We start from the raw sequence: 27,899 nt of genomic DNA, 5'->3' as shown, positions 1-27,899 counted from the left end.
GTACAGTTCAAGAGGTGAATGGCTATTTTAGTGCCTTGGTTTAGGAATGTGCAGTTGTCATTGAAGAACACAGAGGGCACAGATTGGTTGACGAGTTCCTCAACTATCCTATTGCTGTATTTAGCCTCTCTCTGCCACTGAAACACTCCTCTTTTATCCACGCGGCTCACCATCCATTCACCAGCATCTCAGGAACCAGTGCAGCTACCATGGAAAACGTGGCAATATTTGACTCACCTGGAAAGGGGAGGGGTCTGAAGGCGACCAAGGAGTTTTGGGCCGGAGATGTAATTTTTTCGGAGCCCAGTCTTGCAGCTGTTGTGTTTGACAGGTACAGTGAAGAAGCAAGCTGTGGAAGTGGTTGGGTCGTCTGTATATCGTATATCATATATCGTCTGTTTTTGCTCTTCTTCCATCATATTATATTTTGGAAAATGCTGTAGTCTGATTTTACTGATGTTACTTCATCAAGTGGATGTAATTTTACATAGACAACTGTGCCTCCAGTGGAGACAGCTCATCCTCAAGCAAACGCTGAGTGATAATAACCTTATCTGGAACAATCAGAAACAAAAGACTATCTAGAAACTTTGAGATGCATCATTTCACCCCATTTCATTATGACTGTTATTTGTGATCATTTTTGAAATGGACAAAATAACCATCGAATGTGGAAGAGAAATTTGTGACAGAGTATAATTTTCGGCTTGTGTCTCTCCCAGCCACTATTGCCTTCTTTTATTTTTCTTTAGTATCATTGTTTACACTGGTTTTTGAACCATGACCTTTAATAGAAAATATCTTTTGTACAGACGCTGTTATGTGCAAAATTAAAGAAAATTCAGTTGGGATACTTAGTGCTTTAAAATATCTTTAATGCATAAAATAAAAAGAGGTCAGGCTGTCTTTACATCCAACATCCCCATCTATCTCAGAAGTACCCATAATCCTCATAATAATTTCCTTACTGTAGCTTTACAAACAGATAACATTAACTTGTGTAACAAAATAATCTCGATTCAAGTCCCACTTACTAGCTTTTTTGGATTTTGCTGATGAAGACTGTGAGAAGGGAATGTTGAGATTATTTTGTGATGATCTGACCTGAAAGATGATATAGAAAGACTGGACTTTCATGCTCGTCTAGACATTGTCTTTAAACAAAAAGGCCTACATATAAAAAAGAGAATATTAACATAACAGTGGCCAACAGTAAGGTAAAATGATGTGATATATGGATCAAAACATCTTTCCATCTTATGTTTCCTCTTCTTTTCTGCAGTCTAGCGGAGCGTATTTGCCACAGCTGTTTCCGCAGACAAGACAAGCTGCAGAGGTGCGGCCAGTGCAAATTTGCTCATTATTGTGACCGAACCTGCCAGCGTGCCGGCTGGACTGAACACAAGCAAGAATGTAGTGCCATCAAAGCTTATGGCAAAGCACCAAATGAGAACATCCGGTAAGTGTAAGGAAAAAGGAAATAGGGATTAATAGAAAGGTATTGCATGGTACTAGATTTTAGATTTTTCTTTTTTTTTTGTGACAAAACACTGGTAAAGAACCTCCATACTAAGAGAGACTTGTTTTTCCACTATTGGTAATCTACCCTACTAAATCAGGATTTTTGTTGATTTTGTTTTGATCAAGAAAACACAAATGCATAGAGCCACATTTAATCAAGGGAGGAACAATCTTTTTTTTCATCCTGTTAGTGATTAGTGTTCATTTGTGAACTGCATCATTTTCGCCTTTGTGTCACTTTGTGGTTACTTAAACTTGCATAACCATTTCACGTTATGGTCAGTCTCAGTAGTCCTCTAAATTGGTCTCAGGATAACATTGTCTGATTTCATCGTGACCCTCGCAGTCACAAATCTTCTTCTCCATTGTTGATTGTTGTGGTTGTAGTTTGGTGGCTCGCATCATGTGGCGACTTGACAAGGAGGGGAGTGTGGTGTCTGATATTCAGCTGACCACGCTGGAGGAGCTGGAGGACCACATTACTGACATGCAAGAGGATGAGTTAAAGGAGTTCAAAGTGGACATCCACAACTTCCTTGACTACTGGCCCCGCAGCAGCAAACAGCACACAATTGATGTCATCTCACATGTTTTTGGAGTGGTGCGTCTAAATATCTATATCCCATATTTGTTATTTCTATTATGTGGATAGTGTAGGTGTTAAACGTATAAGTTGTGTCCTTGCTTCAATGAACAAGCACTAGAAGATTGTGGGCTGTACATGCCCCTCCTGCCCAAATGAGGCAGTCTAATTTCCCAGAGACCAAAACAAATGTGTTCAGTCAACCTTGTCAGCTCATAAAAACAAATATTTTCTTGTCTGCCACCAGGATATTTTCCATTTTAACGACTGACAAAGCAGCAAATACCAGTGGTAGACTCAAGCATGTTCCTTCATACCTGAGTTTACAGCACAAGTTGTGACACTTAATATTTGAGTCACAGCTGGCCCGCAATGTACCAGGTTGATTGTGAATATAGTCTATTTACATTTACAACACCTTGAGCTGAACAAGATGTCCAGGCTGCTAACAAGAACAAACAGTAGAGTTTGTACACTTTGCAGTGCAGATCATGTGATGTATTTAGCGTCAACTGAGATTGCCTGAAGGTGAATGCCTGGTGAGTATGAAGTAGACGTGTGATATGTGACACGGACAGTTGACACGGACATTAGTTGGCAAGCACTGCCTAATGTGACCTTTAACCAACTCACCAGGGTTAATGAATTGTAGGATCTACTGGCAATTCTGTTCAAATTCAGGCAAAAAAGCAGCCCACATTTCTGGGGTACAATGCATCAATTTACAGTTTACAAAACTTTTTATCTTGTAACAAAGCAAAGCAACATCTGCTTATCGCAGATTTCACATGTCTATGAGTTGTGAGCAGTTCAACCAAAGAGTTGTAGTATATTCCATTTTCATATAGTTTAATATGAATAGGTTCTAGAGACAGAAGAGGTAAAATTATTCAGTATTTGCTCATAAAAAAAAAGCACAGATTATAAACAAATCAGAACGCAGAACAAATCATGATTTCACATCTTCACTATCTTTCTCAGACCCACTGAAGGGTCCCCACCCCCAGGTTAGGAACCATTATCATTTGACCTATTAACACAGATTTGGTTCTAAATGTACACTGTGGAAAATCACTGAATTAAAGACACAGCTGTTGTCTTCAGTCTCTTCTATTTAACCTTCTCTTTGGTGTTTGCCCCTTAATGGTGACACTGAAGTGAACAGACAAAAATATTGAAATATTTGTATTGTATTATTGATAACTTCTCTGTTATTTTTCCTCCCAAACTTAATGTATTCATACATAATTATTCCCCTTTTTCTCCCAGATCAACTGCAACGGCTTCACTGTGAGTGACCAGAGGGGTCTTCAGGCAGTAGGAGTCGGCCTTTTCCCAAATTTGTGTCTGGTGAATCACGACTGCTGGCCAAACTGCACTGTAATTCTCAACCACGGCAAGTAAGTAAAAAGAAAAAAAGAAACGCGTCAGTGAAAAGTGCTTTTCAGTTAAAATGTCTTATTTTTGTATTCAGCTGGAATCAACTCTAACTTGAAAATTCAATTGCAAAATGTTTCTATGTGTGTTTACGTGCTGTTGTGTGTGTGAAAGTGTGCCAGGTTGCCTTTGGTGTAAAACTGCTTCCTGTTTGTCTTTCAGTCAATCGGCTGTGAATACTATGTTTCATTCTCAACGGAGGTGCGTTACCTCAACCTAAACCTTCTTAAGTGTTATTTATTAGAGCACCATTAGACTATGACATTAAACGCTCACCATCAACTCCATCCATTGTAGAAAATAAAAGTCTTTGTCAGTAGTGCCTTGTAGAAAGTACCGTAGGCTTGATGTGACTCAGATTTCACATCAATATGTCAACTTGCTACATGAATGCTCTAACCTTTATTTAGCTCCTTTAGTATAACAAAAGGCTGGTGTGGGTTTTTTTTCTCTGCATATTTCTTCACCCGCTGAAACCTCATTTTTCAACCCCACATATTTATCTGTTTGTCGTGTCCACACAAAGTTTTACTCAAGTGCTGCCAGTTTGTCACTTCGTGTGTTTATCTGTGTGTGACCACACTGTGTGACCGTCCACCATGTGTATACTGTGTCGCTTCTTTCATTCATAACAGCTTTTGTTTCTATTACCTCTTACACCACGCAACACCATGACAAAAACAATATTTTTTAAAAATTGTGTTTCTAAATGTCCTTAATTATTTCATATTTAAGCCTTTTACTAAATTTTTTGCTTCAAAATTTACTAGATGTGGATAGGTTTTGTTCTGAATTTTTTAAATGTGGATTTAGTTTAACATGTTTGCAAAATGTTGAAAGAAGTAAAACAAATCAAATGGGTGAGATGCAAATGAACTAAACAATAAATGATAGAAAGTGATCCACAAGAAATGGAATAAAATATTCTGCTGCTTCATAGTTAATTCGAATACATGTCATTTTTGAAAAGTGGCACATGAGGAATTAATGAAATGAATTTTGGCTTAAATTTGAAATAATGTCTACGTTGTTATTCACTAATCCTAATCCTAATCAATCCCACAACTGGATTGAATGAACTGAAAGCCACATGATGGAACAGGGTTTCACCATCAATCAAAGACTGCCATTCAGCGTGTATTTCCGCATATAACTGTGTATCTCTTCCTCAGGATTGAGCTGCGTTCTTTGGGTAAGATCGCAGAGGGAGAGGAGCTGACAGTCTCATATGTGGACTACATGAATTTGTCAGAGGAGAGACAAAGACTGCTGAAAACTCAATATTTCTTTGACTGCACGTGTGAGCACTGCAAAAACCACACCAAAGATGACTTGAAGATGGCGGGAAGGGAAGTGGACGGAGTCAAGGTTTGTGTTGAATTTTTCTATTGAACTGAGAGAATGAGTTTTATACTCTGCAAAGTCAAAAAGGACCAAACCCTCTCACCATAGCTCATACTGACATGGGTGATAAGCACAGGCGGGAAACATGAGAAGCAGAGCTACTGTGTCTATTCTAAGCAAAGATAACTCCCAATGGAATCAGCTTCTAATCCGGGTGTATGTGCATACATTCACGCATGCATTGGAAAACAGCGAGGTAGAAGAACATGACTGACATAAACTTCATTTACTCAATAACTTCCATTACTTCAAGGCTGAAACTGTATTTGAATGTTCTACTATATACCAGGTATTATTATTGTATCTATTTCATTATATAATTTACATTCCATTTCCAATACCAAACTGATTGCAATTTACCATTTAATACTAGAGTAAATTGGTGCATGACATACCATAAAATGCAGTAATTTAATGACATCTGACTTAATGACTTCTGTCAGCACAATTACCACTCCACTCTTTGTGTGTGTGTGTGTGTGTGTGTGTGTGTGTGTGTGTGTGTGTGTGTGTGTGTGTGTGTGTGTGTGTGTGTGTGTGTGTGTGTGTGTGTGTTTTTCACAGGTTATAAATAGAATCTGTCTGGAGCTATCAGGAAAAAAAAAACTTTAACAAGTTTATTAGTCTTCTTTTAACAATATAAGTCTGACATATTTACCAAAACTGCTGCGACATGCCAGATTTGGCTGTCAAATAATAACCACAATAACAAAGTTTGTCTATTAATTAATCATATGTGGGACTAAATCTTGTTTGTTATTAGTAAAAGGAACATTCAGGCCTTGGACATGGACCCTTGAGTTAGTCAAAGGTCTTCTTAAGATAAAAATAATCAGGCTTTTGCCTTTATGGAACTCAGCAAGGCAAACCTGCGTTGCCTTAAACAGTATGTCCTCCAAAAAATATTTGATGGCGCACATTTCATTTTGTATTTCATTGTCAGTGTGTTAATACTTGAGTCATGCAACAGTGTTTGAATCCCTCATTAAAATTAGGTCAATCTTTCCTATCCATCCTTTTAGCCTTCAGATGAGCAGGTGAAAGAGGCAACAGATTTTTGCTTTGAAATGCTGGAGAAGATGGACAAGGCTCGATTAAACGGTGACTACCATGAGGTATTGTATCAATCAACTACAACCCCAAATAAAAAAAGCAGATTAAGTGGCTGCAGAAAGATTTCTTTTTTAATATCACAACAGAATTCAAGACCAATGCTCTATCCTACTTCCATATTGTTTTTTGTTTTTTTTAAAGATTTTTCTCTTCATGTTGTTACTTTTGTCTTTTCAGGTGGTAAAAATCTGCAGGGAATGCATAGAGAAAACAGAGCCGATTTTAGCTGACACTCACATCTACCTGCTGAGGATGTGGAGCACGTTAAGCGAGGTGCAAGCTTACCTGCAGTACTTTGATGATGCTGCAGAGTACGCCCGCAAAATGGTGGAAGGATACATGTGAGTACAAAGATACTGAGCAGTCTCCTGTGAGCATCTTGCATATCATTTTCCATCCAGTAATAATGATAAACACATGGAACGCTCCAGTGTGAAAAACTGGATAGATACAGAAATAAATCAAACTTCTTCCCTCTGACAGGAAGCTGTACCACCCAAACAACGCTGCTCTCGGTATGGCCGCCATGCGAGCGGGAGTGAACCACTGGCAGGCTGGACTGATAGAGGTCGGACACGGGATGATCTGCAAGGCCTATGCCATTCTCATGGTCACCCACGGCCCAACACATCCCATCACCAAGGACCTGGATGTAAACACCTTATAATCTAAAAATCTGCAGTTGGATGTGTTTACGCTTTTCTTTGGGCTCAGCTAAAAATTGTATTGCTAGGCAAAAAGAGCAGCCAGGTGGTTTATCTTGTGTTGGATACAGTTCAGTGACTGCGATATTAATAATTACCAAAGATAACATAATCAATATTTTTATATTAATGTATCAAAGGTAAATGTGCAAGGGTTCACTCGTAGTGATTAACCTACTGAAAACTATCACCTCAATCTGCAGCTTCCGTCGGCTTTACAAAGCTTTCTAGCGAGTTTCAGCTCATCGTTTAGTCGCCCTGCCACAACTTCACTCTCACTGCTCTCAGTGTTTTCAGACATCGCAGGAAGCTGCTTTCTGCTAAAGGTTCCCACTCAACACTACTTGCGCAGCTAAAAGAACCTCATATTTCTCCTCAGGAGTTCGTAGAGACCCAAAACAGAGCTAGCATGAGAGCAAATACTGGATAGTGGCCAATCTTGACTGCTGTATAAGTGAATATGCAGCTGTTTGCCAACAAGTTCACTTCATAAACTTGCATTTACAGTTTGTTTCCACTGCCCCCCAAGTGATCAGTTTTTCTATGGCTCTGCACATTTAAATGTTACAGCAAAATTTGAGTTATAGTGAGGAATTGGTTCATGGGTGGACATTTTAGGTGCTGATGTTTCCTTCCTGATATCCCCACAGGCGATGCGGATGCAGGCGGAGATGGAGCTGAGGATGTTCAAGCAGAACGAGTACGTTTACCACAGTATGAGAGAGGCAGCGCTGAAGAACAAACCAATGGCCATGATGCATGAACCCAAGTCCGTGGAGGAGGGAATCAAGAACCTCTTCCACCGGAGGAAGTAACCAGCCGACTGCAGTCAAGAAAACCATCCCATTGTTTACCATCAACAACTTTGAGTATTGGTGTGAGAGTAAACAATTAGTCTCATGATCATTTTCTGTATCACTCACTTTTGTAGTTACACTTTTCATTAATAAAATAAAAAAAAAAAAATAGGTGTCACGTATAACTTGTGCTTTTAAATTCATAATGTTGCAGAATAAATAGCCCCAGTAGTATTTTTAAAAACAGGTTTCAGCAGATACACTTCACCCTAAATGACACTGGTTCTTCATGCAAAATGTATCATTGTGTACCAGAACAGGTAGTACATTATGTAATACTTTAACCCCGAGTAAGGCAAAGCTTTGAACAAGACACATCAAAATGTTTATTTTTTTTTTTTATTTTTTTTTAAAAAAAGATCTTTGTCTACATGCAATGAAATAAGAAATCTTGCACTTTTTCCAATATGCTGGCCGAGAGGCAACTACAGACATCCTGTCACACTACAGGTGAATAATAACATCACTAGCAATTTTTAAGTACACTTTCCCCAAGGAAAAGTATTGTACACATTGTTCCCTGTGTACAACCCAAATACTGCAATTGTAAGGAAATGGAAGTGAATATGTAGTGGGGGAAACCCCCCACTACAAATAAAATGGAAAAAATGTAACATTGTAGAAAATATTGCACATTACAGAAAATATTGCACATTACCCTGTCCTGGAGTCAGCCTTATATGAAGCTTGAGAACTACAGCGCTAAAGTTGTTGGTGCTACCAGTGCTTGGCAGGTGATCAAAAACTGACTCAGTTAAATGTTTCTAGCAGACTAAGTCACATTGATCAGCAGGTGCAACCCTGTCCCCCAACACTAGCTCATGAACATTATACCGTTATCTGTAGCAGAGCCCTCCCTTACTGTCCACTGGTAAGTGTCCGGTTAACGCCCCATCACACATCTTGAAGTGAACCTGGCCTTCCCATTTTCAGTCATTCAAACCACATGAGCTAGGTGAAGGTTGCTGAGCAGTTAGTCCACTTTTGTACTTGTTGATTGAGCCCCTTTGAAGCACCTGTTGCTTGTTATCAGTTCAGTGGAGCGCTCACTGACCTTTAGCCACTCTGCAATGCCAAATACTTTACACCATCACTGCAATGCCAGCATGTTAAAGCTGATATGGAGCAGTCTTATGGGTTGTGTTTGCCAGTAGATAAAAAGCCATGTTTTGAAGCCAACTACAAACACTACACTGATTTCCAACAAAATTTAACCTGCCAGCATCCAATTTTAGATATTCAGACCATTAAGTAAAAGAAAAACCATAAGACAGCATTGTCTTTTACATTTTATTATCCCTAGTGCAGACAGTTACATGCGTTTACTCGTCCTCTTGTACACAATGCCACCGAGAGTCATTGTCTGGGGGAGGAAAAAAAAAAAAAGTTAGGAAAAAATGAAATATATATATATTCAAGATGCACTTTAGTGAAATTGTACAGTTTGTCTACTCACATTGACAATTGTGTTCCCATCCACCAGTTCTGTGACAGACTCAATTCCCTTCAGGGAAACCTTGAGCTTATTGCCTTCACGATGGACCACCGCCTACAAGAAATATGACATAAGATTAAAGTCAGCTCAGGACAGTGTTCATCTCAGGCAATTCTGGTTCAAGGGATTTCATAACAGTGAGCCATGTTTAATTGGTGTTTTACATCCCTAAAAAGTTAGCATCCTGGCTTACCTTGACCTTCTCTCCAGTGATGGTTTCCAGCTCAGCCTCCTTTCCGATGGTGAAGCTGTTGACAAGGACCTTTGAGCCAGTTGTGACCGTCACTTTGAAGTTGTCGCCAGTCTCCTCGATCTCAGACATGCTCTTGATATCTTTGCCTTTCTGGATGAGATCATCAGGGAGACCTAAGACAGATGGCAAGTTGATAAGAAACCATTAGACTTTACAAATAAGAGTTTTTGCAGTGAAGTAGTTTTTATTTCCTAAGCTAAAAAGTGAGTTAAATAAGCATTTTTGGTGTTTTATCTTCCCCTACTTTGCTTGCACTTCATAACCAAAAACAACATTAGCAACTACACTAACAGTCATGAAACTTTACTCAAGCAGTACAAATCTTACCAATGGCCTTCATGAAAGGCTCAAAGTTCTCCTGAGTCTCCAGCTGGAACTTCCCAGAGAAAGACATGGTGGCTGACAGTGAAGGTGAAGTAAGAAGTGGTTATCTGCCTGTTTTATACTCTAAAACTCCAGCGCTGCAATCATTAACCACAGGTGTCTCCAATTAAGGCAGCTCCAGCCCCCTTCATCCAGCAGAGCTCACAGAAGATCCACTAGCACCGATAAGGCCAGAGGAGAGATAAAAAGAGGCACAGAGACTAATGTTATGTAACCTTTAATGCAGAGGGGAAATAGTAAAAGTGTGTGTGAGGACACATATTTTGGAGATCTGGCCCGTGCACAGATATGTAATGTAATGATCTTAAAAGTCACACACATTAGCATATTGCATGAAGTATACCCCAACAAGTGCTGACAGGGCATAATGTTTGCTGCTTTCTCTCATACTTCATCCTCCTTCCTTCCCTCAACCCTCAGATTTGGCCTTTTGATTTCAGTTCCTTGTTTTTATCTTGTTTCACTCTGTTTTCCTTTTTCCCCTTTGTCCTTGCTTTAGCCAAGTCTTCCTTCTCTTCTGTTTTTTGTTCCACGTGACTTTTTACAATTTTTTTTTTTTTGCATCTCTTTCATTTATTTATTTATTTATTTTACAAGAAAAATTAAATTAGGTTGCTCTTGTAATGTAGTTAGTTTTTCATGTTACATTGACAGTGCTCCTGTCCTGAAAGCATATTCAAAATGCATTGAATATGCTATTTTATTATAAGGTTTAGAGTATGTGTCATTTTTTAGCAGCTCTTATAAACCCTCCTGGAGTTCACTGTCACTTCTACCGTGTGAACTATACTCCACATTTCATTACAAAGGTACTTTACTCAGGTGATGTCACTTTTCAAGATAAGCTTCCTAAGAAAAATCTGTCACAGAGCCCACCAAGATGTGACAAAATAATTCACTGCAGCACAATATCAATAATCTGTCATCAGTGTTTCAGAGTGTTAACGTGAGTGATCTCTTCAATCTACTGTGTTTACAACTATTTTTTGGGCATTTACCTCTTGCACAGAACAGGAGCTTATGGTTTAACCATGAAGTTCACAAAAGAGATAGATCAAAGGTGACTACTGTCCAAGATAACCACCATAACTGTTGCAACAGTGACATTGTGTCACTAGAGCTGCCACGAAAACACACACACAGTGTCATGTGAGGATCCTTTGGATTCGTGTAGCGGTCTGTTACAAGATTGTGCAAAGCCGAACATCTGAAAGATAAAGATGGCTCTGGGCTTTGTACATTTGGTGATAGTGGAATAGACTCTAACACAGTGACCTGATAAGATTTACGCTGACTTGTTCTTTACTGAATGGAGAAAAGGATTTCGAAGGTTTGAAATTGTCTATGCTGCAGCCATTTTAACAGTAGTATTATGCACAAATTTCAGTTAGGTTGCTCTAAAATAAAGGGAAACATTTGATACTCTCTCAAAACTTTATTTCAACATGCAGATATCTGGATGACCACTGTCAGTATTCATCCCTATTTTCATACATAAAAATATATTGACAAAGGCACTCTACAGAAGTACTCCAGGGGAAACAGCAAAATCAGAGTTATGATGACAAACATAGAAATGCGACAATATGAATAAACACTAGTCCCACTTCAACTATACACTTGCAGAATTTCCCGTGAGACCTTGTTGTTAGAGGCCGCTCATTGGTGGATTCTATGAGGAGAAGTGCGACCAGCCAGATGCAAGAGCCTGAGGATGATGTCACCGGGATCGCTGCCTTCAAATTGTCCAGTTTGGTCGTCTCCTTCCTCCTCGATGAGGCAGGATTGATCTGTTGTACAACTCTCTGTGGTAAAAAAAAAAGAAAAAGGAGGAGTTATAATGTAGATCATGGTCCCCTGCTTTTGCAACCATTCGCTTTACAATATGTTGTTATCAGGTCTGGTGACATGGTACCATGAACTTTTTCAGAGCAAGAGGGCAAATGTAGGAATTCACAATGACTGAAATAGTAGTGCTCAAGAAAAGACACAGTACGTTGCTTGCCTTTGAAAATATGTACAGCTCTAACAGAAATCAATATTCTAATGCTGGAACCATTAGTAAAAGGAGCTGGGATCAAAGCTGACATTCTTGTGCCACAGAATCGTTTAGCTACCGTAAATCAAAGTTTGTAATTGATTAGAAAGATACTTGAAAAACAACATAAATCAACATTATGTGCAGTACATTTGCTCAAGTACTGTAGCCTACTTAAAGGGGCAAAGTGTGAAAATTGGCCAACTGTTGAATTCAAACCCAAACAAATACCCTCACCCGCACATTGAGCTAGCATTAGCTTAATTGTTAGCTAAATCTAAATCTAATAGTTGTAACACGACCTTCTCGCAGTTACTACATTTTCATCCCCACATGTTGGACTGGGGGCAGACTGAATGCTACCGTGACACTATAGCTTTTTCAGGTACAGAGTGGTATTATGTGACAGGATGGGACAGGGCTAGCTTGTTAGCATGCAAACTTTAGTAGATCTCTACAAAACAAGACAAAGACATCTTTGACATAATGTCCAAACTTATATTTCTTCACATTCTGTTGATAATCTTTGATGTTTTAAACTAAAATACTTACATATCGCCCCTTTAAGTATAATTGTGGTATTTGTACTTTGCTTGAGTATTTTAATTTTATGATACTTTCAAATACTACTACTCTACTACATTTCAGAGGGAGATATTGTACTTTTTACTCAAATGCATCTATTTAACAGCTTAGTTACCATTACAGATTCAGATTTTAAAGTCTGTAAGTGTTTAAATTCTGATGAATAATATACAGAAGCCTACTGTATATTAAACTACCCTAGTCAGCCTGGTATCACCAAATGGTGTATAAACACACCGATTTCTCAAGTCATTTGGCATTTTATCACTACGCATTTTTTGCTGTTCACATGTCGACGTATGTCTTTCATGTGTTTACTTAGTTCCTCATACCCCCAACTCTAACCCACACTAAAATAGCAGTAAATGACACACAAAAAGCTTAAAATGCATAGACATGACATGCAAAATGTTCTTAAAGTGGCATGCTATTTACAAACCATCCCATTATATCATGTAGCAATAGTAAAAACTCAACCATGTCAACTGGAACTTTAAAATAGTGTTAAACAGTATTAATGCGTTGCAGTAGTTATTATCCAATGGTACCACTGACAGAGATATGACAGTGTGGTACTGCTATTTCTACTTAAGTAAAAGGATCCAAATACTTTTTGCCTATAGGTACTTCAATTTTTTCCTGACCTGCATCACAGCACAGTCCTGACGCAGCACAGCGTCCACCTTCAGATCCACAGGGTCTCCCTCCTGCCTGACAGGGGGTGAGCAGGTAGTTCTCCTCCACACAGTGAGCTGTTTCTGCGGAGCCCAGCAGGCAGCCGAGGCCCTCCCCGCAGCAGATACTGGGGCCGAAGCAGCGGCCCCTGTCTCCGGGGCCACATGACATGCACTGATGGAGGAATCAAGTGATTATTCTTAGTGTTATTTTCATAATGTGACTACAATTTAACTCAAAGTTAGAGATTGATAAAAGCAGCTCACCTTACGCAGTGGTGCGTCCATGATGGACCTCTTCCCACCGATAGGACAGTTGGAGATGTAACACGCTGAACATACAGAGAGGAGAAAAAGCAGGCACACGGACACAGCAGCTCCAGTCATTTCTGCTGAGAGAGTGAAGGAACAACAGACAGGAGAAAAACAAAAAAAGTATTTAGTACGACTGTTAATCTAAAATCTAATGTTCAGAGAGAAAAATTTACTCACTTGTGGCTTTACAGTCGATAAGTAGTAGACTTGAAGCTCTTGTTTCAGATGCTCCCAGATGATATTCTATCTTGCATGGTGTCAATGTCATGTCTTATATACTTCCACAGCTTCTTTTGAGAGTGACACAGAAACCAAAAAGCCACTTAGAGATTCTTAATGAGTTCGTTTTATTGAAGCTGACCACTGGGCAGGCCGGGTCAAAGGGCCGGGCAGTTCTGTGGCCTGGTTTGCGTTTTGCTATTGAGAATCATTAGAAAAGGGCTGGTGCTGCGTGACCGTGCATGTTCGAGCTGATGATGAAAAGTCAGAGAGGTCAAGAAGAGGATGGGGAGATGAAATTATTCAAAGCATGAGTGGAGGCGAATGTGGTTCAACTTTGATCTTCTTTTATTTGAAAAAGGAGATACATTAAAGATTTTCCTCTTTATGAAGCGTCTTCACCAGGACAGATGGAGGAAAGTGAAAAAAGCTGGCTTCACAGGTCGTGGGGAGAAGTCAATCCCTGAACCTCGGCCTGCTGAGCCGCCATTTTGGCTCAACAGTGCTGTACAGTACACAGAACTTGTAGCAGAGTGGATGTTTGTAAACAAACCGAATGATGACAAAAAGACACACAAACAGGCACACACACCTACAGATTTTCCCTTTCTATTAATAAAATCCTTAATTCCTCACAGGAATTGAAGCAGGCATCGTCCAGGTTCTGAGGTTAATTGGTTTTATGAGCTAATTAACACAGCTAATGATCGGCCATAACTCATAAAAGACAGTTTCACACTTGCAATGATATGAGCTCAATTACTGCAGTTCTCTCCTGATCTACTAAGTGCCACCTCATCTCAATTAAAAAAACGAAGTTCATAAGATCGTCTTTGTTCACCAACTTCTCTGCCAAAAGGGAAGAACAGGACATCAAGACGTGGGCCGACGTTAGCATATTTAGATTTCAAACCCACAGACAGATCATAAAACCTGTCTCCAGTCACCATTTGGATACATAAAGTGGTGTAAACAGGACTGAAGTGTCACTCAAACAATGGGACACTCTTGCCACCTAGTGTCTGTGTTGACACATTTCATCTATTTATGCATGAATTTTTCATTGTCACTGTTTTCATCTGTCATGCTTTTTTGCAGAAGGTGGACAAAATAGCAAGAATATTTATTATGCAACATTGTGCAAGCCATTATAACAACACCACAAACAAGTCACCGGAAATGAACATTTAGAAAGAAGGAAACAATCTGAGTGTTTTTTTTTTCTTTAAAATAAAACAAAAACTTAACATTAAGGGTTTAATAGAGGATGTATTTGTTGCAGGGCTTTTTTGCTAGAATACATTACATACATACAGTAGGTGTTAATGTCATAGCGCACAGCCCCTGTATGACAGCACTCATCAACTGCCTAAAACTTTGTCTTCTGCAATCTAGAAAAGACCTGAAATATCTTTACCCTAAAAGTTTCTAGAGCTGTTCAAAGGTTTAAGATCTTGTCATATCCCATCTAAAAACACAGGAGATTTTATTTTATTTACCTTAAATACAAAATCAATCTCTGTCAATAAACAGAAAAATCTGATCTCGCCGTGTTCTTCCAAAAGCTGTACAAATCCCTATTTCACAGAGAAATGGAGATGTCTATCTAGTGTTTCCTTATTTTTCTGCAGGAAGGCACTAGGCTTGTTGACTTCCTCTCCCCTCCCTTCCTTCCTTCTCTCCGAAGGTACTCATCTGAAAAATGAGAACAAAGTGATTGTTCCTGTTCTCTTTCTTAAGTCACTTCAAATGCTATCCGTGGACGGGTGGCTCATTGTCAGGAGAGTTGCAGTGCGAGCAGGAGGGAGAGAACGCTGGTACAGGTACAACAGCAGCAGCTGCAGCCGCACTTCAGCCACAGCATCACAGAAAACACACTCTGCTACACTCAGCTGGTAAGTTCCACACACACACACACACACACACATATACACACACACAAACACTCCTCGCTGCAGCCTCACACAAACGCACACTTACATGGCACTGACTGGCATACGGGCGAGGAGGGGCTTCAGTTTTAATGGATTGTTTGGAATGCATGGTGTGGCAAAGTATGGGCTGGGGTCCCTGCACAGTGCAACTTATGAGGGAGAGGTGAACGATGATAATATCCAGGGGAACATTTAAAACTGGCTGGAAAGCACTGAAAATTTCAGTATGCATCTGAAATTGTAAGAATCTTGGGAAGAGGTTGAATAACATTCCTCTTGCATACTGCGTGTGGTTTCTGTTTTCTATATGTTACTTATAACAAATTTACATCCAAATAGATGTGTAGCTGTCATGCGTTTATACATTATTTATTGATATGGAGAGATACTCCCTGGGCTTAGACAGTATGTTGCGCTGCTTGTAAGATTTCATATTTCATATTTTACTGTCTGCAAGTATGTGAAGCTGGATGTATACGAGTTGAAATGGATCAGCTGACATGAAATTAATTATGAATTTTCTGCTTTTCTTTAACTTATGTGACTGTAAACTGGATGTCTTTGGGTTTTGGACTCTTGGTCAAACAAAACAAGGCATTTCTTGGTTTTAGGTAATTGTAACAGGCATTTTTTACTATTTGATCTTTTCGTCTAACCATTTTTGATCAAATGATGAAACCATTAATCGAGAAAATGAATGTGTACTATGTGTGATTCATCACACAGAAGAGTAGCTGTTGCATCTGCACCAGCAAACAGGGAGGTAACATGGAACGGACAATAGATAAGAACTTGATGTGGACTAACATGAATCCCATCAGTTTCTCTATGATAAGCAACTATTTACAGGAATAGAGTAGATAAGTACAACATTGCTAAGCACTATTTGAATAGCATGCAGAAGTAAGGCAGTTCCCCTTTGAGTGTCCTATGTGGAGTATCACCATCATTTCATCAATGGCCATCATCTACAGTAAAAGACACACAGGGGAGATATTTAAAGCTCTACAACATCACAGTTTTATGCTTATCAGTAATTTAATCAAACTCAGACACAGACTGCACGCAGAGATTCAGAATAAAGCATCACATAGCTGTGGAGGAGAAAAAGGGGAACTTCTTGGCTATCAGTGCACCAAAAAAAAAAAAAAAAAATGAACAGAGCAGAGAAAAAAAGAGGTGGAGAAGCGAAAAGTGTGCGGGAGGTAGAGGTGAGCATTTCACAGATAACTTCCTAATTTCAGGAGAGGAGGAGATCTGTGTGAAAGGAAGAAGTGAGAGGTTTCAGGTTGAACACTGAAAGGTGTGGGTGTCGACACCATGCTGTTTGTGTGTGCCTGGTTACAATTCCTTCCAAAGAAATCTTCAGAGAAATGGTTTCATGTGTTAAATGGAAACTAGACACAGACTCATTTGATGTACATTTGTCAAGTCATTTCTCAAACGATAAGATTGTCTTTCGTTTTTTACCCTACTACCATTATCTGACAGCTGTCGTTAGTAGTTACTTTACAGATTAAGATTTTACATAAAAAGACATGGTGATTTTATGAAACAGAATTTATTGCTAAAGATTAAATCAGTGATTCCTAAACTTTTTGGCTTGTGACTTCTGTAAAAACAGTGTCCAGCTGGGGCCCTTTGACCACCAAAGAGTCACACATCTCAGGTAGTTTAATTGAAAATAACTGCTCGAAGCCCGAAGAGGTTTTTGCACAAAAAAAAGCAAAGATTCACTCCAAACACACAAAGTGGACATTTTCAGTTTTTTATTCAACACACTCTTCCTCTGTTTCAAAACCTGGTGCCTACATTACCCACAATGCAACCCCAGATTTCAAACTATGTAGTAACAATCTTCAGCAGACGCTGCCTGACATCACTTACCACATTTCATGCTGCTCTCACTGGAGCCGCAAAAAGCTTTCTACAACTTCTCCTTCCCCCATGTGCAGGACTAGTACTCCCTGAGACTTGTAAACAGACTTTGGTGGCGTTTCCCTTTAAGTAAAAGACTTGAACACTTTTCACATTTAAAACATTCTTGTTCTCTTTCCAACGCAGAAAGAAGATGGAAACAGACAGAGTCAGTTTCTCACCAAGAAGAAGTCCTCCTCTCAGGGATGAACTAAGACAGGCATCTCAGCACAGTTTCTACCTGAGCCCACCTCCATTTTATATCAAGCCCCCGAAATTCTCCCCTCCCAGATACAGAAGCATATCGCCCACCAGAGACACCTACAGCGTGTTCAGCCCACCTGCTTTCTTTCCCATGCTGGGCCCTGGTTACACCCAAAAGGAGGGATCCCAAAAACGCAAAAGAACTCCTTTCAAAATGGACGCCCAAGGAGGCGAATCTCCTGACAGAGGAGCGGAGGAGGCAGAAGAAAGCAGCAGTAAGAAGACAGTGGACCTCTCCCACATCCCTTTCTCCCTCCCACCACCACGCCCCATTCCTTCCCTGTCTCCAAAACCCCTCCCTGGTATGATCGAGCTCAACAAACTGCAGCTTCATCACAGATCATCGGGTATGAATCTACCTGTGCAGGTGAAACAGGAGCCTCTCAGTCCTTCCCCTGTTTGGCCTCCCTCTCCTCTACTACTTCACCCTCCGTACTTTCCACCTCTCCACCACAGCCTCCTCCCATACCCCTTCTTCATGCCCGGGCCTGTTATGCACCTCTCCCCTGGTGCTTTCTACCCCAGAGAGGACCTCCGAACCAGTCATCGTACCCGTGACGGAGCTCCTCGAAGTGGGACGGCCAGCGCTGAGAAGCTCGGGCTCAACATCCATGTAGATGAGAGCTATTATGTTGATGTTGGAGGTGACCAGAAACGATGGAAGTGTCGTATGTGTGACAAGTCCTACACTTCCAAGTACAACCTGGTCACGCACATCCTGGGCCACAATGGCATCAAGCCACACGGATGCCACCTGTGTGGGAAGCTTTTCAAGCAGCTGAGTCACCTGCACACACACCTGCTCACCCATCAGGGCATGAGGCCCCACAAGTGCCAGGTGTGCCACAAGGCCTTCACCCAGACCAGCCACCTGAAGAGGCACATGATGCAACACAGTGATGTGAAACCATACAGGTGAATGATTGTGGCAGGTTGTTTTTATGCTCTTTATTGCCTGTTTTTATCCAAAGTTTCCGTCTCATACATACTTTTTCTGCCCCTCCAGCTGCAGTGTGTGCGGTCGAGGTTTTGCTTACCCCAGTGAGCTTCGTGCCCACGAGCTGAAGCATGAAAAAGGCCAGGAAAACGTATGTGTGGAGTGTGGTCTGGACTTCCCCACACTGGCCCAGCTGAAGAGGCACCTGACCGCCCATCGTGGCCCCACCCTGTACAGGTGAGCACAAAAATGGTTCTTCCCTTGGCTGAAATGTCTTAATGATTGTGCTGTTAAAGTCGAAATACCCTTGTGACAAGATTGATACCACTCTCATGTCTGTACTCTAAAGCTATTAGCTTACCATGAAGACTGGAAATGGGGAAACAGCTAGCTGGCTCTATCCAGCGATTACAAAATCTGCCAAACAGCAATTAACGTGTTATCTTATATCTTGTTTGTTTAATCTGTACAAAAACCTGAAGATTAAAAACAACAATTCAACAATCTAACTTAAATTCTAACTTTGTTTTCATACAATTCATTAGATCAAGGATTATCGTGTGCCGGACTATTTCCTGGTCATGAACAGTAACTTCCTGAAGTCTTAGCGTCGCAGTGAGGTTGTCGGGCAGGCAACTTTAAGAAGTTACAGCTCCAGGAAAAGAAATAGCTTGGCACATAACCCCTGTGAAACTGCAATTTGCTGTTGTTACACTTTGGTTTTTGTACAGATGAAACGTATTAATCAGTGAGCTTTAGAGGAGCTGGTGGGTGGATTTGTTACTTTCGAACAGACCCAGGCTAACTGTTTCCACCAGCTTTCAGTCTTTGTGCAAAGCTAATCCAACAGGCTGGTGGCTGTAGCTTGATATTTAAGGGACGGATAAGACAGTGGTATCAATCTTTTCATCTAATTCTGGGTGAGAATAAACGCATTTCCCAAAATTTCAAACTATTGCTTTAACATTTCAGTTCGGCTGTGTAAGGAGGTTATACCTGTTGTTCCTGCAGGTGTGCAGAGTGCCAGAAGACTTTCCAGTACCCGAGTCAGCTTCAGAACCACATGATGAAACACAAAGACATCAGACCGTACATCTGCAGTGAGTGTGGGATGGAGTTCATCCAGTCACACCACCTGAAACAGCACACGCTCACTCACAAAGTAGGTTTAATTAGGAGGACGAAGAGAAAAGACACCACATTTTTCTCTATGCTTTTTTTTTTTTTTTTTTTTTTACAGGGATTGAAAGCAAAAGCATGGATTTTGGCATCAAAGTGCATCAAAGAGTTATAAATTGCTAAAATGCTGTCACATGAAGCCATTTCCATTATTACTTGTTCACATTTTAGATAGTGAGGCTCAGAGAGTTTGGACACCAGCCCAACAGGTTGTTTTGGCAGCTGTCTCAAAGCAATTTCCCCCCCAAATTCTGGGTCCTGATGCGATTTAACATCCAGTTTTCATGTTTTATTTCCCCTTTAGTAACTTTAGGGTTGGAAAAAAACACCTGATTCAACAGTTTGACAATATTATTTGTACATATACTGCATTAGTTTGTCCCAACTGATGCAACTGATTTAACGTTTTCATGCACCATTGCATCAAATGGAAATACTCGAACTGTATTATGCATAATTTTATACACATTTTCCCAAAATTCAGCCTGACGTATTTTATATCTCTCGAAGTTTTACACTTTCCAATACGATTTAGAATAAAATCTTAAATGAAGATCAGTGGAATTTAAGAGGTCAAACAAACCAGCATTTTAAGCAGCAGACGTCTGTTGACCACGTTTCTCACACCACCACTTCCCCACTTTCTCGTTCTTCAGGGTGTGAAAGAGCATAAGTGTCGCATCTGTGGTCGTGAGTTCACCCTGTTGGCCAACATGAAGCGCCATGTCCTCATCCACACCAACATACGGGCCTACCAGTGCCACATGTGCTTCAAGAGTTTCGTCCAAAAACAGACTCTCAAGGCTCACATGATCGTCCACTCGGACATCAAGCCCTATAAATGCAAGGTTGGTCGAACTTAACATGTCAGATGTGACTCTTTGCGTTGTGTTTTGGCCCCCAGTTCCTCCTATGTTCACTGATTAAAGGAACAGTTCAACATTTTGGGAAGATCAATACTGTCTGTGGCTGTAATTAATTTTTCCTAAGAAAAACAACAGTATTGATAATTTTAACAAATGCCCCAAAAAGAAATGTTTGAACCCAAAGCCCAAAGCCCTCCTAGTGGCCATAAGAAGTATGACCAAAGAAGGTCAGGCGATGCTATTATAGAGCAACAAAGTCCACAGAGGGAGGACATTGGAGTGGATAGATGGATCAATAAAACATTGAACTTTAACACACGCTTTTTCTTTTACTAACCATGACCGCAATCGATCCCTAACTTTAACTTGTTATTAATCCTTGTTACTAATCCTTGTTTCAGTGCCTAACTAAAACTAACCAAACCTAACCGTGTTACTTTTCACGAATGATTTGTAAGAATATTGGAGTATTGTTGTCCTGTTGTAAATGGCAGGTACTAAAGACATATATATTTATATGTTTTGTCACTTTGTCAATTTGCACGACTTGTGTAGTAATTATGAAGCTATGGCTAGCACCCAGTAAGCTTAATTTAGCACGAAGACTTGAAACAGGGGGAAACAGATAGCCTTGCTCTGTCCATAGGTGACAGAATCCAAAACCTAAATAACTATTTGTTTAATCCATACAAAAAGTGTCATGCTAAACTAAGCTAACCTGCTGATGACTGTGGCGTCACATTTAGTGTGCACACATGAGAGGCGTATCGATCTTCTCATCTCCCTCTCGCAAGAAAGCATCAAGGCATCAATATTCTATCAATAACCAAATCATATTTATTGATAATCACAGCCAGGGACCAGACTTGTAATATTTAGTGGTAGCTGCTATTAAAGGATTTCCCCACTTTTCTGGAGCGTCTGTTTTGACCTTGGTGTTTGGTATGACGACTAAGACGATGACCAGATAGCAGAGAGGCTTTTGGCAGTGGGAGCCTCCTTGTCCATAGGAAGGATATCGCCGCACAAACCGCCTCTCTAACAATGGCCCCCCAACCTCCCCGGAGAACAGGGCCCGCAAATAGATTTCATCTCGCTTTCTCTGCTGCTGGAGGGAGCTTCCTGTTTTCTCACGGTCCTCTTGGACAGTTTACAGTCCCTCTCTCCTCCTGAAGGAAAGGACCACCCTAATAAAAAAGAATGCAGAGGAAGGACAGCGCAGGAGTTGCCCTTCCCTGTTCTCCTCCTGGCCCTGTCTCGATGTTGCTTCCTCTCTCTCTCTCTCTTTCTGTTTTTCTTGTGTGTGTCAGGGAGTGAGAGAGAGGGGGGAAGACAGAGAGGAAAAAGAGGAAAACAAGGATCGAGGGAGGGTGTGTGTCTGTGCATATCTGAATGCTTGCACATTCATTCATGATTACGTGTCCCTCTGCTGTAGCTCTGCATTCTGAGAAAATAATAGGTGGATGGTGTTGGCTTATTGTTTTTGTATCCTGAAATAGTGTTTACTACGGCCAGTGGTAGAAGGGAACTATATACTAATTACATTTACTCAAGTGCTATACTTACATTAAATGCAATTTTGAGGTAATTGTACTTTGTGTATTACAAATTCCTGTTACTTTTTAGTTGTTCTCCACTGCATTTCAGAGGATTTTTACTCACTTGACTACAAATACGACAGCTGCAGTTACTATTATTTACAGACTAATCTGCTTGTAGTATATAAAGTATTTTAAAATTGGGTCCACCTCATCTAATTACAACAGTTAAAATTCTATATATATTTCAGAATTGCCTGTAGGTGGAGCTTGTTACATTTGCACAGGCTATCTGGTTCTCGAATTTTGATGGTAAGCTACACTAACTGGCTGTTGGCTTACGCTTCAGATTTCATGTACATGCATGAGACTGGTATTGATCCTCTAACACTCGGTGAGAAAGCAAATAAGCATATTTCCCAAAACTGTCGAAATATTCGTTTAAGTGGAGGAATTGAATTGCTTTTTGCAAAAGCTGCAAAAAAATTTATGCCAACCATTTATGCACATACTTGTATTTCTGTAAAAGCTGTGCAAAATTTGTTATATTTCTTATTTGGCTGTTAACAACTTATCTGGCCATACACTTTTCTCTCTTGTCTTTCAGCTTTGTGGAAAGGAGTTCAACAGGATGCATAATCTAATGGGCCACATGCATCTCCACTCAGACAGCAAACCCTTTAAATGCCTCTACTGCCCGAGCAAGTTCACACTGAAGGGAAACCTCACCAGACACATGAAGGTCAAACACGGCGTCATGGACAGAGGGCTGGATGAAAGATGTAAGGGTCTTCAAATCTGCACGTGCAGTCGATGACATTTGCATTTCTGTTGAAAAAGTTGCTTGATGTAATTACTTTTTTCTCTGGTTTCAGTGTTTAGGCAAAGGGGGCGATTCTGCCTGACCACTCAAATGGGCCTCCTGACCCACTTCAGCCAAGAGGAGCCATTTGATCTTTCCCAGAAACCGCCGGGCATGCCCAGCCTCCGTCTTTCCCAGTCCGATGGCGAGAGCGTACCGGGGAGCTCATGTCAGGAGGAGGAGGATGAGGAGAGTTTATACAGAAGGAGCCAGTACAGCCCTGAGGTGGACCAACATGAGCCAGCAGGCGAGGACCAGTACATCCCTGAGCTGGAGGAGAGAGGACAGGGATCTCCTGATGAACTAAGGCCAGGCGAGAAACAGAAACAGACGTACCAGCAAAGTTTAGATGATGAGACATTTGAGAGGGAGTCAGCGGCAGAAGGACAATCTGTAGATCCCACAGGTGCCCAGGTGCACCTCTCACAGTCAGAAACATCCTATGAATCTGATTTAGAGCTAGGCGAGCAGGAGTATCACCATGAAACAGGCCGTAGACAGTTGTATGATTATGACTCTGATTCAGAGCTGGAAGAGTTAGATGAGCCGGAGCAAAACGAAAAACAGTTGGATGGCTTTTATGAGGCAGCTATCGATGTGGCAGAGAGGAACAAGAGCAGTTCGGAGACGGGTGAAATAGTGGGCCACTCGCACACAAGTGAATTTACGTGTCCACAGGATGAAGAAGAAGACAAAGAATGAGGAAAAAAGTAGTGGAAGAATGAGGAGAAGATGCAGGCTTTTGGGGTATGCTGATGTTTTCTTGACAGGAAAATGGACAGGATGTTCAGGAGACACTCCCCTAAGGAAAGAGGAAAGTGTGTAGGTCTCTAAATAAAACTGATTATGGAGGATGTCATATAGTAGCTTAGCACAAAAAAGGAAAGATGAACATATCATGTTTATTAACAGACCAAAAAATAAATATGAAGTTACTGTAATACAAAGCTGTGAAGCATACTGCATGTACAGAACATGTCACACATTGACAAATAGTCACTGACAGAAAGTTAATGTGGATCATTAAGGGTCTTATGAGTATGATTAGCATGTAGCTTTTCTGTAAATAAAATGCAAAGAGATATTTAATATTTTTGTTTTTTACAAATCATTTTGCAATGTTAACTCAAATATGCAATTTTGCTTTAACTTTGACTCATATGATATAAAAATCAACAATTAAGTTTTGCTAAAACCGTCTTCTTTCTTGTTTTTGTTTGTTTGTGGGACATTGCGCTCAAAGTAAAAATCACATTTACTGAGTGTAGTAATGTAGTTTTTGACAGATACAAATATGACAAAGCTTGACGTTGTGTTTTTATGAAATAAACTGTGATTTTGTTTTATTCTTATGTCTAATGTTTAGATTCTTTTTAATCTATATGACTTTGTTTGTTCATTTGTTGGGGTAATGGTTTTGTTTTTATTGTATGGCAGTGTAATGGTGGTCACCTGAATATGATTCTGCTAAATCAAAAATAAAAGTTTGAATGCGTGAACCTGCTGTTTGTGTTTTCAGAACATCCCTGTAACTCTTTTCTTTAAAGAATATAAGCCCAGATATTAATTCTCAGTCCTCACCGTCTGTCGTCTGACACATACTTTTGCAAGCCAGAGATGATTGCTGTGAGTTTCAAAAAGCTTGCCTTTCTCCTCCTGCTTCTCTTTCAAAGCAGAGGAAGAGGAAGAGAAAACACCTCTCCCCTTCTCTCTTTTAGGTTGTGATCAAACAGCAGTGACGGACACAGTGGGTGTCCCAGACAAAGGCTTCATATGCCTCTATGACTCAGAATAAAGCATTGTTTCTGCTCATTGCAGAAGCCCCATTGCAAACAAAAATACTACTGGAATGAAAGAGTGCCAAAAACTGTTTTTCTTGCAGTAAAAAAAAGATACATTATCATATAGTGCATCACGTGACTATGTTAGGTAATTTACAGCATCATTTACTGTTTAATAAAATCGAGCTCACTGGGCTAAGGTATCTCATTATACTTCACTTTACCGTGACAGTTCAGGTAAACAACGAGTCATTTCTTGTCAGCTGAAATGCAGAACAGCAGCTTCTGCATTTCCACCGGTGACGACCACCGTGTCCCAAAGAGCGAAACTGCAAACAGTTTGAGGAAGTTCTCACATCCTCCTCTCCTTTCCTTTCCTCACCTACACGTTTCAATCCCAACCGCTGGCTCAGAGAGGAACCAAAGAGAGTGGATAGTCTGCACCGTTTCTCATCACTGTCTCCTCAGCATCAAGTTGTGCAATCGCTGAAGAATAACAATAATGTGAAATGTAATGATAATGCATAACAGATCACAGCTCAGAGAAGTAGTGAGGGATGGTGTTTCAGAAGGTGATTCTATCACTCCTGTGTGGTTTTAATGAAGTGAAACTTTAGAGACCATGAGAATCCACACAGTGGAACAGGTAAACTGATGTGATGGGAAGACAAACTCTGTGGTAAGAAACAGTTGTTGTTCTGCTTTGCAATGAAAACTACTGCACTAATCACGACCATGAAGAAATGACAAGATAATGTTTCATGAGGAGAAGCACAAATTACAGTTTATGAATCACTGATTTTTAGGCACCACTCTGAGATTACTCACACCACCCAAACTTTGTGATTCACAAGCAAAAAATGCTTCAGGGTACAGTAAGGCTGCAATGAGTGATTATCTCCATTATCATTTAATCTACTGATTATTTTCTTAATTACTTTAGTAATGGTTCAGTTTTATTAACTGTCAGAAAAGAGCAGAAAATGTCCATCAGTTTCTCAGAGTTCAAGGTGATGTATTCATATGTCTTCTTTTGTTTGTCCAAAACCCGAAGATATTCAGTTCACCGTGGTTCACAGAGAGAAAGAGGAAATCTTCCTATTTGAGACTGCAGCACATGTTATAGAATGTTGATAATTTAAGATCATGTTATGGTTGGCTTTAAACAGCAGCAGATAACAGCTGAAATTTATGTTTTGTAGCACTGCACTTTATGTTTTATGGGCATCAATTATTTTATGTTAATCATTTATTTTATTGTATTCATCTTTTAAATGTTCTAATCCCTCTCATTGATTTATTTTATTCGAATTTGGCTGTATAGATCTTCTGAGGTAGTTGATAACCTTTTAGATGTAAATGATATAATTCATTTCATTCACAGATGTTCTTTCTTACCAAAGTCAAAGATACTTTAGCCTTCCAGATCAGCTGACTTAGTGCTGAAATGATTAGCTGATCTATCGATTAATCGATTGACAGGAAATTAATTGACAACTATTTTGATAGGGGATCAATATCAGTTATTTGTTTAACAAAAATCCCCCAAATTTGTTGACTTCAGCAACTCAACCATGAAGATTTGCTCTGTTTCATATCACTACAAATGGAATATCTTTGAGTTTGGGACTGTTCTGGGAAATTGTGATGGACATTTTACACAATTTCTTCACTTTTCATGACAGATTCATTGGTAATGAAAACAATTGTCAGTTACACACCCACACTAACCTGATCCTCTACAGAATAATGCTAGAGAAAGTCTGTGTTGTCAGTTTTAGAGTCTTAAAGATTCTTTAAAAAGATCTACAATTACAGTTAACAAATAGGAGTTATAGCACTGTTTATTATTTTTACATTAAACAAGGGGATGTCAGGTTGTATATTACAGGATGGCACTCATCCTGTTTCATTCCTTCCAAAGCTCTTTGGGCTTTTTTACAGCCTCCTGCACATAATTTCTATGTTATTTGGTTTTAATTTGTGCTAAGAAATGAAACTTAAACTCAAAATGCTGATCAGCATCTACTACTGATGCTCATATACAGAATAATTAACTGGGTGACACTATATGTCACACAGAAGCATGAACACATACATTCATAGGCCATCACCATACACCTGCTCTTATTGCTGAAAGAAGTACCCCACCAAAAACACTTCTCATCATGCAATTTTTCTGTCACATGTCTCTCTGTCTCACTTACCTATTCAGACACCAATGTCCTGTATAACACCATGGAGGTCAAATAAAAAAGGAAGAAGACAATAGATGCCCGTAACTGAGAGACTGAAAACTAATATTTCACGTCACTGAACCACATTCACCTTTTTAGATAAGGGGAATAGTGTGGGAGCAGCTTCGAGATATAGGCCTTTTGATGAAAATTAAGTGTACACTTAGTGTTGCCTCTTACAAGATTAACATTTCATACAATATCAACAAAAGAATACGGTAGGATAGCAAAAAATTCCAACTAATAAAATAGAATATAGCATATTATGCCTGAAAAGAGAGCTGTATCCCCAGTCTGTGTGTTTAGAAATGTTTACTTCCTGTCAGTTCTCTCTAGTGCAGCTCAGGTAAGGGCTTCCTGTTTTGCTGGTCACTGAGAAAAGGAGATGGTGCTAAGATTCTTCCATGTTTTGTTTAACAAAACTGCCCCACCCCAGACTGAACCTGTTACCTCCTTTGACCCAGAGCCAAGGACCTTACTGTAATTATAGTTGAGGGCTGTCCTCCTGAAAAGAGAACAAAAACATTGGCTCACTGACGAAGAGGTGAGAGAGGACAGAACCGGTCAACGGCCCTGCTATTCACATACAAATACATATGTAGACTCAACTTTGCAACAGCTCAGCTCCATATATTTATTGTACTGTCATATTCCTGCCTTATTCTGTTTTAGGTATTGTTTGTAATGTTTTAAACATGACTGGACAAATCTAATGTCTAGACAAGCTTAGAGAAGCAGTCATCCATGATGCTGAGTAACTAACACTGGGAATTTTCATGGCTTTGTATGCAGAGCCACAGGC

General features: G+C 40.0%; 4 protein-coding genes across 9 annotated transcripts; 2 read left to right on the top strand and 2 right to left on the bottom strand.

Annotated features, from left to right (window-relative positions):
* Positions 1-58: 58 nt before the first annotated feature.
* On the top strand, positions 59-7,712 carry LOC111230844 (histone-lysine N-methyltransferase SMYD1-like). Of its 2 annotated transcripts, XM_022757701.1 has the most exons (10): positions 59-331; positions 1,283-1,459; positions 1,909-2,122; positions 3,374-3,504; positions 3,704-3,742; positions 4,714-4,909; positions 5,968-6,060; positions 6,236-6,399; positions 6,542-6,710; positions 7,413-7,712. In XM_022757701.1, exons 1-10 carry the CDS (start codon positions 210-212, stop codon positions 7,575-7,577), a joined length of 1,470 nt encoding a protein of 489 aa, XP_022613422.1. In that variant the 5' UTR covers positions 59-209; the 3' UTR covers positions 7,578-7,712. The 2 variants fall into 2 exon arrangements, with proteins under 2 accessions (XP_022613422.1, XP_022613423.1); XM_022757702.1 differs by lacking the exon at positions 3,704-3,742.
* A 1,183-nt stretch (positions 7,713-8,895) lies between these two features.
* Positions 8,896-9,803, bottom strand: fabp1 (fatty acid binding protein 1). Its single transcript, XM_022757798.1, has 4 exons — positions 9,695-9,803; positions 9,308-9,480; positions 9,076-9,168; positions 8,896-8,982 (listed from the first exon to the last, which is right to left on the bottom strand). The coding sequence occupies exons 1-4, from the start codon at positions 9,759-9,761 to the stop codon at positions 8,932-8,934; spliced, it is 384 nt and encodes a 127-aa protein (XP_022613519.1). The 5' UTR covers positions 9,762-9,803; the 3' UTR covers positions 8,896-8,931.
* Positions 9,804-11,336: 1,533 nt separating this feature from the next.
* On the bottom strand, positions 11,337-15,168 carry LOC111230848 (isotocin-neurophysin IT 1-like). 4 transcript variants are annotated; one of them, XM_022757707.1, is made up of 5 exons: positions 15,082-15,168; positions 13,541-13,653; positions 13,316-13,440; positions 13,019-13,223; positions 11,337-11,556 (listed from the first exon to the last, which is right to left on the bottom strand). In XM_022757707.1, the coding sequence occupies exons 2-5, from the start codon at positions 13,629-13,631 to the stop codon at positions 11,411-11,413; spliced, it is 567 nt and encodes a 188-aa protein (XP_022613428.1). In that variant the 5' UTR covers positions 13,632-13,653; positions 15,082-15,168; the 3' UTR covers positions 11,337-11,410. The 4 variants fall into 4 exon arrangements, with proteins under 4 accessions (XP_022613428.1, XP_022613427.1, XP_022613429.1 ...); XM_022757706.1 differs by having other exon boundaries at positions 13,541-13,650; XM_022757708.1 differs by having other exon boundaries at positions 13,316-13,437; positions 13,541-13,650.
* A 278-nt stretch (positions 15,169-15,446) lies between these two features.
* On the top strand, positions 15,447-24,570 carry znf366 (zinc finger protein 366). 2 transcript variants are annotated; one of them, XM_022757704.1, is made up of 7 exons: positions 15,447-15,477; positions 17,581-18,612; positions 18,704-18,871; positions 19,646-19,796; positions 20,470-20,661; positions 22,825-22,999; positions 23,093-24,570. In XM_022757704.1, the coding sequence occupies exons 2-7, from the start codon at positions 17,588-17,590 to the stop codon at positions 23,779-23,781; spliced, it is 2,400 nt and encodes a 799-aa protein (XP_022613425.1). In that variant the 5' UTR covers positions 15,447-15,477; positions 17,581-17,587; the 3' UTR covers positions 23,782-24,570. The 2 variants fall into 2 exon arrangements, with proteins under 2 accessions (XP_022613425.1, XP_022613426.1); XM_022757705.1 differs by lacking the exon at positions 20,470-20,661.
* Positions 24,571-27,899: the final 3,329 nt, after the last annotated feature.

Source organism: Seriola dumerili, unplaced genomic scaffold (genome assembly GCF_002260705.1).
Source record: "Seriola dumerili isolate Sdu_G_001 unplaced genomic scaffold, Sdu_1.0 BDQW01000290.1, whole genome shotgun sequence".
NCBI classification, from domain to species: domain Eukaryota; kingdom Metazoa; phylum Chordata; class Actinopteri; order Carangiformes; family Carangidae; genus Seriola; species Seriola dumerili.
The sequence above is the reverse complement of the archived record's forward strand: the minus strand, read 5'-3'. Positions and strand labels throughout refer to the sequence as shown.